Below are 12,064 nucleotides of genomic sequence, written 5' to 3' on the forward strand. Positions count from 1 at the left end.
GCAGAGGCGGGGCGGGAGCACCGAGCGCGGCCCGCATTGGTCGGATTTTGCCGCAGACCCGCGGGGAGGAACGGGGAAGGGAGTGCCACCGCCCCCGCCCCTGGTATGGGAGGTTCCGCCGCGGAACTGTCACCCGCGCAGGGGACACGGCCGGGACGGCACAGGAAAGCAGCAAAGGGACGCGCGGGCTGACAGCGGGCAGAGACAGCGCAGCGCGACCCCGCCGCGGGAAGGGCGGTGCGGGGCCCGGCCCAGCCCGGGAGAGGCGGAACCGCCGCGCGCGCCTGCGAGCGAGAGCCGGGAAAGAGCCTCGGCCACCGAACGGCGGGAAGCCCGGGCGGGGGGCGGGGACTGCGACTGAGACCCCGCCTCCGGTAGCAGTCCTCAACCAGGTCGGCTCCGGGGAAATAAAGTGCGGCTCCAGGGAGCCCAAGCTATTACATACTCACTGCGGCAGCGCGTGTAATGTCTGGCAGAGGCAAAGGCGGGAAGGGGCTCGGCAAGGGCGGCGCCAAGCGCCACCGCAAGGTGCTGCGCGACAACATCCAGGGCATCACCAAGCCGGCCATCCGCCGCCTGGCTCGGCGCGGCGGCGTCAAGCGCATCTCGGGGCTCATCTACGAGGAGACGCGCGGCGTGCTGAAGGTCTTCCTGGAGAACGTCATCCGCGACGCCGTCACCTACACCGAGCACGCCAAGAGGAAGACCGTCACGGCCATGGACGTGGTCTACGCTCTCAAGCGCCAGGGACGCACCCTCTACGGCTTCGGCGGCTAAAATCAAAGTCGCAAAAGTCATTGTTAAAACCACCAAGGCTCTTTTCAGAGCCACCCACAAATTTTACAAAGAGAGCTGTTTGTTACTGCAAAGATTGTGGATGCAAATGGAAATTTGCTGACTCAGTAGTTGTACGATATTACGTTCTAATAGAACGTGTACTCTTATTTGCATACATTGCAGAATTTATAAAAGAAAATCCCATAGTGTATTAGCAATTACAGCTCCGTTTAGGAAAGTGTGGTGGCTCTTAAAAGAGCCGTTGGGTTAATTTAAAATTCTTCTACTTGGAGCTGGTGTACTTGGTGACAGCCTTGGTGCCCTCGGAGACGGCGTGCTTGGCCAGCTCGCCAGGCAGCAGCAGCCGCACGGCCGTCTGGATCTCCCGCGACGTGATGGTGGAGCGCTTGTTGTAGTGCGCCAGGCGCGAGGCCTCGCCGGCGATGCGCTCGAAGATGTCGTTGACGAAGGAGTTCATGATACTCATGGCCTTGGAGGAGATGCCCGTGTCGGGGTGCACCTGCTTCAGCACCTTGTACACGTAGATGGAGTAGCTCTCCTTCCTTGCTCTTTTCCGTTTCTTGTCGCCCTTCTTCTGCGTCTTGGTGACCGCCTTCTTGGAGCCCTTTTTAGGCGCTGGAGCAGACTTCGCCGGCTCAGGCATCCCTAATGTTTTCTTTCCAACCTCTTTGCTGTAGCTCAACAACATCGAAAATGGCGCCTGCCCCCCCCTATTTATAACGGCGTTATGCAAATTAGAGGATTGTAATCGTTCCATTCCTATTGGAGTAAAAAATACCAACGTAATTACAGGCACTTCCTTTCTGTGACTGTCACAGCTCAGGCGCTGCATTTGTACCGTTGTTGTGCTTTGCGGTTATCGTGAAGGCAGTACCGCTTTAAATAGCAAAATTATGTAAGTACGCAATAAATGCTGCACTGAGTTTACATTTATTAGTGAAATTACGTAACGCCTCTAATCTTAGCACACCGGACATTTTGATATAGCTGATTTTTCTGGACCTTTAGAAATTGTTTATTACATGGCTGATTCTTGGATTACACAACCAGAACATTTTCACAGTAAATCTATCGCAACCTTAGCTCAAAAATCAGTAATAAACAGCTCTCGTTGTGAAATTTGTGGGTGGCTCTGAAAAGAGCCTTGGTGGTTTTATTGATGTAATTTTAGTGACTGGAGTTTAGCCGCCGAAGCCGTAGAGGGTGCGTCCCTGGCGCTTGAGGGCGTAGACCACGTCCATGGCCGTGACCGTCTTCCTCTTGGCGTGCTCGGTGTAGGTGACGGCGTCGCGGATGACGTTCTCCAGGAAGACCTTCAGCACGCCGCGCGTCTCCTCGTAGATGAGCCCCGAGATGCGCTTGACGCCGCCGCGCCGAGCCAGGCGGCGGATGGCCGGCTTGGTGATGCCCTGGATGTTGTCGCGCAGCACCTTGCGGTGGCGCTTGGCGCCGCCCTTGCCGAGCCCCTTCCCGCCCTTGCCTCTACCAGACATGATGTCTCTCGTTCAGCCGCAAACGTTGTAATGGGAAAAGGGGCCCCAGCGCGTGTATATTGCGGTCGGTCCGACCTGGTTGAGGACTGCGGCGGGGCAGGGCCGGGGCGGGACGTTCGCGCCATCGCTCCCATAGAGGGCCGGGGCGGCCGCGGCTCGGGAGGGGCCGCGGGAGCGGATCCGGGCGGGCTCATTCCCTGCCCGGGACACAAGGCCCGGCTTCTCGGCCCCGCCGTCGGCGCTCTCGGGGCCGAGGGGGAGCGGGGTCTCGCCGGCCACAGGGCTGCTGCAATATCCGACCAATTGTGGCGGCGGGGCCGCGAGCGCCGCGTCCCGCCCGCACTCTGCTGGCGCTGAGCCCCAACCAAGGGCCCGGCCGGGCAGCCGAGAGGGACGGGCCCGCTGGGCCCGGTACTGCTGGAAATCCCCCCTTTACTACCGAGAGCTGAGAAAAAGTAGTAAGGTGGGGGTTTTTTGTTTGTTTGTTTGTTTTTTTCCTTGAGGGCGACACTTTCACTTATTTTTGCAGGGAGGAAAATCTTTTATGTGTCCCATGTCTCTGACTTAACTATCACGTGGCCTTGTGTTTCTGAGACTGACGTCCTGATGAAAGAATTGATTTGTGTCCCTTGTCTGATGTACCCACAAAAAACCTGTATTGCTTCAAGTGCTTTTAAAGATGTGGCAGGTGTTTGGTCATTTTCATGGTCTAACTCTTTATTGATACGTATTAAACTATTTCTTTTGCTGAGTTTTTTCCTTCACATAATGCTACTTTTTGAACGCAAAGCGGTATTTATTATTTATTATAGTTCTACAGCTGCATTCACAAGGAAAGAAGGACACAACGTTTTAATGAGTTGCATCATCTTAATCATCTTTAGTAGTTTCAAGTGTCCAGATGTTACTTTTTGGGTTTTGAAAATGCATGTTTACTTCCTCCCCTACTTTATTCTTTTCTTGCATCTTGTCTTTTTTTCAGTACAGTTAGTTTATACTGTAGAAATATGACCCATATATTATATGTTCCTGCCAGGAGTTATAAGGTTTTCAGATGATAGCAACACTCAACAATTTAGAAAACTAGAGAACTTGCAGCTATAAATAGCAAGGTATGGAGCATGAAGGCAATTAGGCTTAATATTTTAATCTCAATAACTAAAAGATCTACGGTAGCAACCTGCAGCCTTGCAACTCAGCTTCTCAAATGTGATTCTAAGGTTCATCAAGGACTTCAGAAATCTTCCCAAATAATCACAACTGCTAGACAGCTGTGCCTTATGGTCAATATATTTGTAGTTATCCCTAATGCTATGTGCTAAGTGTCTCCTGTTGATGATCTAGCCATTCTATAACTTTTCCTGAGAGTTCATCTTGGTCCTTTTCCCTGTGTTCCACACAGAGGAATACACCAGACCAAAATGAAATTATGTTCAGAAATCAATCTAAATTCCCATCGCTTATCCTACTATGCTTAAAAGTCTACATTTTTATCTTTGCTTGTTTATTTTGGTTAATATTCTCTCTTGGTCTGTTTTTTGGGTGTACTCTACTTTTCACAGCTGCACTCTGTAAGACCGAGAAAATACATAACTTTCTGGCTCTTCTTCTTCATCAGATGATTTGTCCTTCAGCATTTCTGACTGGAGAGACTGCAGAAGGTGGGATATTAATGTCAAGATACTACTCAAAAATTCCATTTTTTGGATGGAGCCTATTTAGGTAATAATCACAGAGAGAAAAGAGTTGTCTTTCTGACATGACATTTCAGAATAAGAAAGAGAATTTTCCAGAAAAATCTGTGTAGGGCTCACCCAGGAGCTGCACTGGCAAAACACTAACGGTAGCTTTGCCTTTATGACATGCTATTGCCTCCTAGACACTTCCAGCTGGAACAGTTACCTGAACAGGAGAAAACTGTCAGCCTGTAGCACATGTTCACGTGGAGGAGATAAACCATCCAGGGGAACGAGACAGAGTCCCACAATTCATACTGTTTCATAACACGAGATAAGCTGGCGACTCTATCAAGCCCTGACATCTTTTAGTTATTCTAGAGCTGCTGATGAAATCTTTTCTCTGTTCCCTCCCTTCACACTTAGGTTTCCTAATTCTGCATGATTATTTCTATAGGATGCTCCAAAGCTTTGGTCAATCACTGGAAACCCAATTCTTACTGAAGTGAGATGGGTGACATGGTGTTAACAAGTACCAACTATTCCATTTTGTGAACATGTTTTTTTAGACTGTTGAGAGAAATACAACTGTCTAGATTAATTCCCCATATATTCTGTCTAAACAGTGCTTTCTCCTTACACAATGAAGTCATATTAACAATAAAACAGCTGGAATTTCTGGTTCATTATACATTCAAACTGCAGAATAGAGAGCACATTTAATTTCTAGGATTACCTTGGTTTTAACTTAAATACTACCATCCAATATTTATTACATCTCAAAAGAAATCCACATTATTTCACGTTACAAATTAAATCAGAACTTCCATCTCATTTAAAGTGCTGAAAAAGAAACCATGTTCTGTGGGCCAAAAGAATTAATTTGAAATACCATTATGTGTTTGTGTTCCAGAGTCCTCCTATCTTTTCTGGTTTCGTTTTTTTCCCTTTAATATCTATCTCGTGGCTGTTAGAAATGCAGATTTTTATGAGAAGGTATGCTGCTGCTTGAAGTTAAAAAAAAAGCACACAACAGTAGCAAACCTCTTTGCAATTTTCTATAGTTTGGGGGTTTTTTTTCGCCTAGAGAAGTTGCCGATAAGCACATTTGGTCGGTACGAACCCGCGCCCTGGCAGCCGCGGGGGACACACGGTCCGAGCGCTCCGGGTAACCCCGAGGGCGGCACAGGCCGAGCTTCGCCGCCGGACGGTGGGATCGAAAGGGCTCGTTCTTACTGGCTGGTGAGATTTGAATCATTGTCCAATAGTAGCGAGGTTTTTAAAAAGGACCAATAGCGAAGCACTTCGTGTGTGTGGTGACGTCACTGGCGCTCTGTCCAATGGAAGCGCTGATTTCTGATACCGGGGATTTGCATAAGGCCCCTATAAATAAGGGAGCAATCGCGGTCTCGGGCACTCCGGTGCGACAGAGCAGCCAGGAAGTGTTTGCAGTCATGCCCGAGCCGGCCAAGTCCGCGCCCGCGCCCAAGAAGGGCTCCAAGAAGGCGGTCACCAAGACGCAGAAGAAGGGCGACAAGAAGCGCAAGAAGAGCCGCAAGGAGAGCTACTCCATCTACGTGTACAAGGTGCTGAAGCAGGTGCACCCCGACACGGGCATCTCCTCCAAGGCCATGGGCATCATGAACTCCTTCGTCAACGACATCTTCGAGCGCATCGCCGGCGAGGCCTCGCGCCTGGCGCACTACAACAAGCGCTCCACCATCACGTCGCGGGAGATCCAGACGGCCGTGCGGCTGCTGCTGCCTGGCGAGCTGGCCAAGCACGCCGTCTCCGAGGGCACCAAGGCTGTCACCAAGTACACCAGCTCCAAGTAGGGCGCCTCGGACCGTCACTTTCAACCCAAAGGCTCTTTTAAGAGCCACCAAATTTTTCAAATAAAAGGGCTGAATCACTATTATTATTGGAAGGTATGTAATAGGTTTTTCTTTTGCACGCAAGTGGTACATTAGGTACTCGTTTCTTCACGTTTAAATGTACCTACTAATTTTTCAAGGGAAGGCGGGGTCTCGTTTTAAGCGGCCTATGCTCTTCATATAGAGTGGACTTGCTTGTTTGAAGCTTAATAAACGTAATTCATATTGGACTTGAATGGGACTAAAAAGCAGCAATATTTCCAAGTGCGAGTCCCGCGGGGAAAGGTAGATAAAGGTCTTAAATTTTCTAAGGTTTTTTCAATTCCTTTTGCTTAAAAATCCTATCAGCTAATGAGCGTTTCCGCTATATCAGTAAATTAAAATATTGTTTCTGTCTCGGTGGCTAATTTTTCGGGCGTGTTAATAGCTTTTTCTTTGTTTTTTCTCGTGTGTACCCTTTGACTCCCTTCGCCCCTGCCAGTGCTGGCAGTTTTATTATTCAAGGATCTCTGTACTCGATTAGGCAACAGGGAAGGATTTTCTTGACGAAGGGGTTTCCCGTTTAAAACACCAACGTCCAAAGTTATGTAAGAATTGGTTCTTTAAAAAAAAAAAAAAAAAAAAAAAAAGGAAAACAAAAACGGGGGCTATCAGTGATGTGCAAGGTACTGGGAGGATGGTAGTGTGGGGCCGCAACTCTTGCAGCCCCGCCGCAGCGCTGTGAGCTGCGCTTTGCACAAACTGCCGTCGAAAACACATTTCCCCATCCCTGGTCCATTGCCCTCCCCACCTCCCCCAGCCCTCCCCGGCCCTGGAACCCGTGAGACGAGCGGGGGCTGATGCGGTGCCGCGCGTCACCCAGCGACCGGCACTCGCTCCCGGCGTGGGGCCGGCACCGACAACAGCGGCGGCGGAGCGGGAGGTCACCGCCCCGGAGGCGGGGTCTGCCGGGGAGGCGGTGCGGGGCCGGCTGGGCGGTGCGGGGCCAATCACGGCCCAACGCGCCACTTTCAAACCCCCCCGGGCACCGGAGCGAAGGGCGCTCGCTGGGCCGCCGCCTCCCGCGAATCTGGGCTGCGCCGGGCAACAAAGAGGGGGCGGAGCGACCGCCGCTGTTATCGCAGGGCCCCCGAAGTGTAGGGACACAACTTCCTGTTTAGGGAAGTCCGGGTCTCCCACGGAGGCTGTACCGAGCGTGCACGTACCAAAAATCTTAAATCTTTATTCCGTATAAACTCCTGCTAAACCTTTAGAAGATTTAGCTGCCGTGATTTACCGTAGTGTTCCAGCTCTTTTTGAGAGTGAGTGGGTGGCTCTTAAAAGAGCCTTTGGGTTTATTTCAATGAGTGGACTCCTAATTTCTTCTGTCACCTTACTTCTTTTTAGGCGCCGCCTTCTTCGCCTTGGCCGCTTTGGGCTTGGCTGCCTTAGGCTTGGCTGCTTTGGGCTTCACCGTTTTTGCCTTGGCCGGGCTCTTCGCTGCCTTCTTGGGGCGGCCTGGCTTTGCGGCTTTCTTGGGGCTCTTGGCCGCTTTCTTGGCCGCCGCAGCCGCCGGCTTTTTAGCCTTCTTAGGGCTCTTCTTCACGGCCGCTGCTTTCTTGGGCTTCTTGGCGGCGCTGGCTGGCTTCTTGGCCGCCGGCTTCTTGGGCTTGGCTGCCGGCTTTTTCTTGGTTGCCTTTTCTTTTGTCTCACCCGGTTTCTTATTCAGCTTGAATGACCCGGAGGCGCCGGTGCCTTTGGTCTGCACCAGGGTGCCTTTGCTGACGAGGCTCTTGAGCCCCAGCTTGATGCGGCTGTTATTCTTCTCCACATCGTAGCCGCCGGCAGCCAGCGCCTTCTTGAGCGCGGCGAGGGAGAGCCCCTTGCGCTCCTTGGAGGCGGACACGGCCTTGGTGATGAGCTCGGTGACGCTGGGCCCCGCGGGCTTGCGGGCTTTGGAGCCGGCCGCTGCTTTTTTCGGCTTCTTGGCGGCGGCCTTGGCGCCGGGAGCAGAGACCGCGGGAGCGGCAACAGGCGCGGTCTCCGACATCGCGTCAGGCTCGTCCACGATCCACGGGAAACCACTGGGCCTGGAGCTACTCGGCGGCCTCGTATTTATAGAGCGGAGCCGAGCGGTGATTGGTGCGTTGCAGAGCCCGCCCCGCTGCACGGCAGAAAGGTCCCTTCTCCCCGCTCATTTTGTGTTTCTTAGGAGCCAAAAAAGCCTGTTTTTATCAGAATTTCTGCCACCGACCCCCCTCCAGTTCGCAGAGGCGTGGAAAAGAAAGACTCTTGTCCTCCTCGGCAAAGTTTCCTTTCGAAGAGGCAACGGGTGAGCTAAAAAAGAGGCGATAAACCCTGAGTCCTGGACCTGGACAGACCTCGGGAGACAGAAACTTTTGTTTTTCCTTCTAAATAAAATCCGCGACGTGGGGAACTAAATTTCCAAAGTAATTATTTAATATTCTTTAAAGGGTCTTCTCTTAATCTAAACTGAAAAACAGGAATTTGAATCAATATTTTAGTCACAAATTGATTTCAAAGAGGAGGAAGTAACACAGGCTCATCTTGAGCACTGAATATGGATTAGAAATTAGCTCCTTTGTCCAAAATACTTCACCTCTTTCAAAATAATTAAAATAAATTGAACTAGTGCATTATGCAGCAAGGCAAGAAGCAGATTAAAGTCCTGTGAAGGGCTGTTCGTGCCCCAGAAGGAGATGACTTTTTACAGCATAGCAGCTTGTACTGTGTTGCTCAGTGTACACAATGCAGACATGGTTCCCTCATGCTCTGCTACAGAAATACTTAATTTCTTATTAAATTAGGTAACATAAGAACTCAACACGGCCACTTTTTGTTAATAATCATAATCAGTGGCCTAACACTTGGTAATTCGTCAGTGTTTTTATTTTGATACAGCTTGATTGGTGAAAATCTGAGTCATGGTTACCTAAGGAGACACTGCTGCAGCTGATTTTTCCCATACTTCTACACAATAAAACATGCTCAAGTGATCCATTAGGACTCCTTTTTCACAGCAGATTCCTAAATATTCCGTTTTCTTACTGTTCAGTGACTGATCCCTGCATTGGTAGTAATATTAAAAACAGCCTATCCAGCTGATGTGTCTGCTTTACTGAAACACCTGGCTGTGCTAGCAAGAGGGGGACCGTCTCTTCAGCTGCATTTTGCCAAGACCACACTTCAATTAAAAATAAATGCACATTATTTTTTCAGAGTACAGAGAATTAATAGAAGTATTCTCTGGTGTGTTAATTAGTGAGTACAACCCTTTGTTTTGCCAAAGGCCTATGAACTCCTTGTTGCCTCTTGCTATTGTAACTGTTGGTGATACTAGAATTTATGATTCCAGTAATTTATATTTTCAAATGGATAATTATTAAAATATGGGTTTTGACCAATAAGAGGAATTTCCTGTTTCTATTTCAACATAATTATGGCAATGTTCAGCACCATGTATAAGGTAGAATCAAAACTGGTAACAGTCCTTTTCACCTCAAACTGCCTGTCCAGTGTGATTACCAATTATTCTCAAACTTTCAGATTTGAGGCAGAAAATGGTCTCACAGATCAGACAAAGACTTTTTAAAAATAAAAATATAATTAAAAATTGATAATTCAGAATGCCCATTGATTAAAAGGAAAAAAAAAAAAAAAAACAACCAAAACCAAAACACCAGAAAACGAAACCAAAAAAAGTCTGTAAGCCTGAAGATTGTTTAGAGGGGCAGGGTTGTTTTTCAAGACATCAGTGAGTTACCTGAGCTTCACATAGGGATGAGCGGAAAAAAAGAGGCCTGATGGGGTTGTGGGTTCTTTCATACAGTATTAGTGAACTTCATCTTTTTCACACACACACACACACACCCCGAGAAAAGTGATTCCTTTCACATGAAATAAATCTCGGTTTTTGGCACGTATGTAGCAGCAACTGGTATGTTACATTGTAATTTTTTAAATTTAATTTCGTTTAGAAGAGTTAAAATAAAGGGCTTGGGGCAGGGTTTTTTTGGTTTGGACTTACTGCTTTAGGGTTTTTGGGGGCTACTTGGAGATTTTTTTTGGTTTAGTTTTTGCTAGGATGTACAGCTCCTTTAATGAGAAAGTGGGTGGCTCTGAAAAGAGCCTTTGGGTTACTTTTGAGGTGGGAAAGCTCCTCAGGTTTGTTTCACTTGCTTTTGGCCTTGTGGCTGTCGGTCTTCTTGGGCAGCAGCACGGCCTGGATGTTGGGCAGCACGCCGCCCTGCGCGATCGTCACCTTGCCCAGCAGCTTGTTGAGCTCCTCGTCGTTGCGGATGGCGAGCTGCAGGTGGCGGGGGATGATGCGCGTCTTCTTGTTGTCGCGGGCCGCGTTGCCCGCCAGCTCCAGGATCTCGGCCGTCAGGTACTCGAGCACGGCCGCCAGGTAGACGGGCGCGCCGGCGCCCACCCGCTCGGCGTAGTTGCCCTTGCGCAGCAGCCGGTGCACGCGGCCCACGGGGAACTGCAGCCCGGCCCGCGACGAGCGCGACTTGGCCTTGGCCCGCGCCTTCCCGCCCTGCTTCCCGCGCCCGGACATCGCTCCCGACGCTGCTGCCGCCGCCGCTCGAAGTGACGTGATCACGTGTCACCGCACCCCGCCCGCGGCCCCTCTTATAGCTTCCCCGCGCGCCCCGCTCTGCTCGTCGATTGGCTGCGCCGCGTTCTCTCCCGCTCCGACCAATGGCGCCGCGGATCCAAATCCACCCAATGGGAGTCGCCGGCGGCCGAGCCGCCCCCGGGCCGGGCCGAACCTCCGCCCGCGCCCCGCGACCGCCCCGGCACCGGCAGCGCTGGCACCGAGCGCCCCGTGAGCCCGCCTCCCAGGGAAACGTGTCCGCGCCTGCCCCGGGAGAGCAGAGGCGCGCAGCCTCCTCCCGGAAACGGGGGGAACTCTGCTAAAGCCATCGCTGTCGTTTTAGAAACATTCCTGTGTTTTAAACCTCAGAAGTGCTGCTACAGGGCTACCTTAAAAATTTGTTATTATTACTATAAAAGAGAAACTTTCGTTTCAGTAGGAACATCTGCAACCCAGCACTGCCGATATGTGTAGACACTAGGCAGGAACACGTAATACAGGAGGTTTCTCTGATATTAGAGAGGAATTACTCCAATATTGCTGTAATCAAACTAGTATTGATGATTTCAAGCTGAATTATATTTCCAGGCTGAGTCTTCTCACCCTTTGTAAACGTAACTGATGTCGTCAGATAACTTCTACAATACAAGTTGCTTAATAAAGAAAAGCACTGTGTTTCAAGCATTGCGTAAGATTACATCACATACATAAATATGTATTAGGTGGGCGGAGAATATTTATTAGATAGGCGGGTTCATGTAAATTTTAATGTATGAAAGATGTAACTTTTTACTGCTTGGTGTGCTTGATTTGTGGAAATCTCCACCTTGTACCCTGCATAGAATAATCAATGTCTGCTTTCTAAACTAGACTCTGTTTAGTTTAGACTCTAAAATCGGCCACAATAACTGGAAGGCTTTTCTGAAGAGCATTAGAAGTCAGGCTGTCACACTGCTACAGAAAGTGGAGAATAGCTCACTGCACCTGTAAGCTGAAGTGATTTCCTGAACATTTAGGATGTTTATCTGGTATGACCTAGCCCTGTCTTACAAAAGAGATTTGTGTTCATTTAGGAATTGCCCATGCTTTCTCTTTATTTCCTGGCATATTTTTCTCTTCTTCCATACACTGTGAGCAAGGGCAGACAATGGACTTAGTCACGTCCTTCTGTTACACCAGTGTTGTACAACAGGCTCTTCCTCCTTTTCCCCATAGCATGGGATTCTGCTTTCTTGTTTCCGTAAATTCTGGCTACTTGGTTGCTTGGGTTTTTTTATGTTGTTCCCATCTTCATTCCTTGATGTTTTTGCATTCTAAATCTAATTCTAAATGGTTTTTCTTTTTAATGCACAACAGATCTTATGATACGGGTATCATAAAATTACAGTGGGGTAGCGTGCATGCAAGACTGTGTTACTTACCCTGGGTGCTACCATTGTAATAGATTCAGGCAAGGATCAAGACATGACTCCCACCAGGCTATCCATGATACCCTTTCAAAAAAAAAACCCAAACAACAAAAAAACCCCCACCAAAACCAAACAACCAAAACCCAAAACTCCAACAAAACCTCACAACAATAAAAACAAACAAAACCACTAAACCCCCAAAAGATTGCATTTA

General features: G+C 49.3%; 6 protein-coding genes across 6 annotated transcripts; 2 read left to right on the forward strand and 4 right to left on the reverse strand.

Moving 5' to 3' along the window:
• The first annotated feature begins 432 nt into the window (after nucleotides 1–432).
• Nucleotides 433–930, forward strand: LOC135414495 (histone H4). The gene has a single exon (XM_064655314.1). The coding sequence runs from the start codon at nucleotides 466–468 to the stop codon at nucleotides 775–777; it is 312 nt and encodes a 103-aa protein (XP_064511384.1). The 5' UTR covers nucleotides 433–465; the 3' UTR covers nucleotides 778–930.
• A 40-nt stretch (nucleotides 931–970) lies between these two features.
• Nucleotides 971–1,488, reverse strand: LOC135414474 (histone H2B 7). Its single transcript, XM_064655295.1, has one exon. It carries the CDS (start codon nucleotides 1,484–1,486, stop codon nucleotides 1,061–1,063), a length of 426 nt encoding a protein of 141 aa, XP_064511365.1. The 5' UTR covers nucleotides 1,487–1,488; the 3' UTR covers nucleotides 971–1,060.
• Nucleotides 1,489–1,917: 429 nt separating this feature from the next.
• On the reverse strand, nucleotides 1,918–2,331 carry LOC135414496 (histone H4). Its single transcript, XM_064655315.1, has one exon. The coding sequence runs from the start codon at nucleotides 2,289–2,291 to the stop codon at nucleotides 1,980–1,982; it is 312 nt and encodes a 103-aa protein (XP_064511385.1). The 5' UTR covers nucleotides 2,292–2,331; the 3' UTR covers nucleotides 1,918–1,979.
• Nucleotides 2,332–5,292: 2,961 nt separating this feature from the next.
• On the forward strand, nucleotides 5,293–5,885 carry LOC135414475 (histone H2B 1/2/3/4/6-like). The gene has a single exon (XM_064655296.1). The coding sequence runs from the start codon at nucleotides 5,308–5,310 to the stop codon at nucleotides 5,800–5,802; it is 495 nt and encodes a 164-aa protein (XP_064511366.1). The 5' UTR covers nucleotides 5,293–5,307; the 3' UTR covers nucleotides 5,803–5,885.
• Nucleotides 5,886–7,047: 1,162 nt separating this feature from the next.
• LOC135414472 (histone H1) lies at nucleotides 7,048–7,922 on the reverse strand. The gene has a single exon (XM_064655291.1). It carries the CDS (start codon nucleotides 7,868–7,870, stop codon nucleotides 7,214–7,216), a length of 657 nt encoding a protein of 218 aa, XP_064511361.1. The 5' UTR covers nucleotides 7,871–7,922; the 3' UTR covers nucleotides 7,048–7,213.
• Nucleotides 7,923–9,787: 1,865 nt separating this feature from the next.
• Nucleotides 9,788–10,436, reverse strand: LOC135414487 (histone H2A). The gene has a single exon (XM_064655307.1). The coding sequence runs from the start codon at nucleotides 10,400–10,402 to the stop codon at nucleotides 10,013–10,015; it is 390 nt and encodes a 129-aa protein (XP_064511377.1). The 5' UTR covers nucleotides 10,403–10,436; the 3' UTR covers nucleotides 9,788–10,012.
• Between the last annotated feature and the right edge of the window lie 1,628 nt (nucleotides 10,437–12,064).

Source organism: Pseudopipra pipra, chromosome 5, assembly GCF_036250125.1.
Source record: "Pseudopipra pipra isolate bDixPip1 chromosome 5, bDixPip1.hap1, whole genome shotgun sequence".
NCBI classification, from domain to species: Eukaryota; Metazoa; Chordata; class Aves; order Passeriformes; family Pipridae; genus Pseudopipra; species Pseudopipra pipra.

What these genes read in the sequence shown, in the direction of transcription:
- LOC135414496 (XM_064655315.1), bottom strand. Translation starts at nt 2,291, where the DNA reads ATGTCTGGTAGAGGCAAGGGCGGGAAGGGGCTCGGCAAGGGCGGCGCC.
- LOC135414475 (XM_064655296.1), top strand. Translation starts at nt 5,308, where the DNA reads ATGGAAGCGCTGATTTCTGATACCGGGGATTTGCATAAGGCCCCTATA.
- LOC135414472 (XM_064655291.1), bottom strand. Translation starts at nt 7,870, where the DNA reads ATGTCGGAGACCGCGCCTGTTGCCGCTCCCGCGGTCTCTGCTCCCGGC.
- LOC135414474 (XM_064655295.1), bottom strand. Translation starts at nt 1,486, where the DNA reads ATGTTGTTGAGCTACAGCAAAGAGGTTGGAAAGAAAACATTAGGGATG.
- LOC135414495 (XM_064655314.1), top strand. Translation starts at nt 466, where the DNA reads ATGTCTGGCAGAGGCAAAGGCGGGAAGGGGCTCGGCAAGGGCGGCGCC.
- LOC135414487 (XM_064655307.1), bottom strand. Translation starts at nt 10,402, where the DNA reads ATGTCCGGGCGCGGGAAGCAGGGCGGGAAGGCGCGGGCCAAGGCCAAG.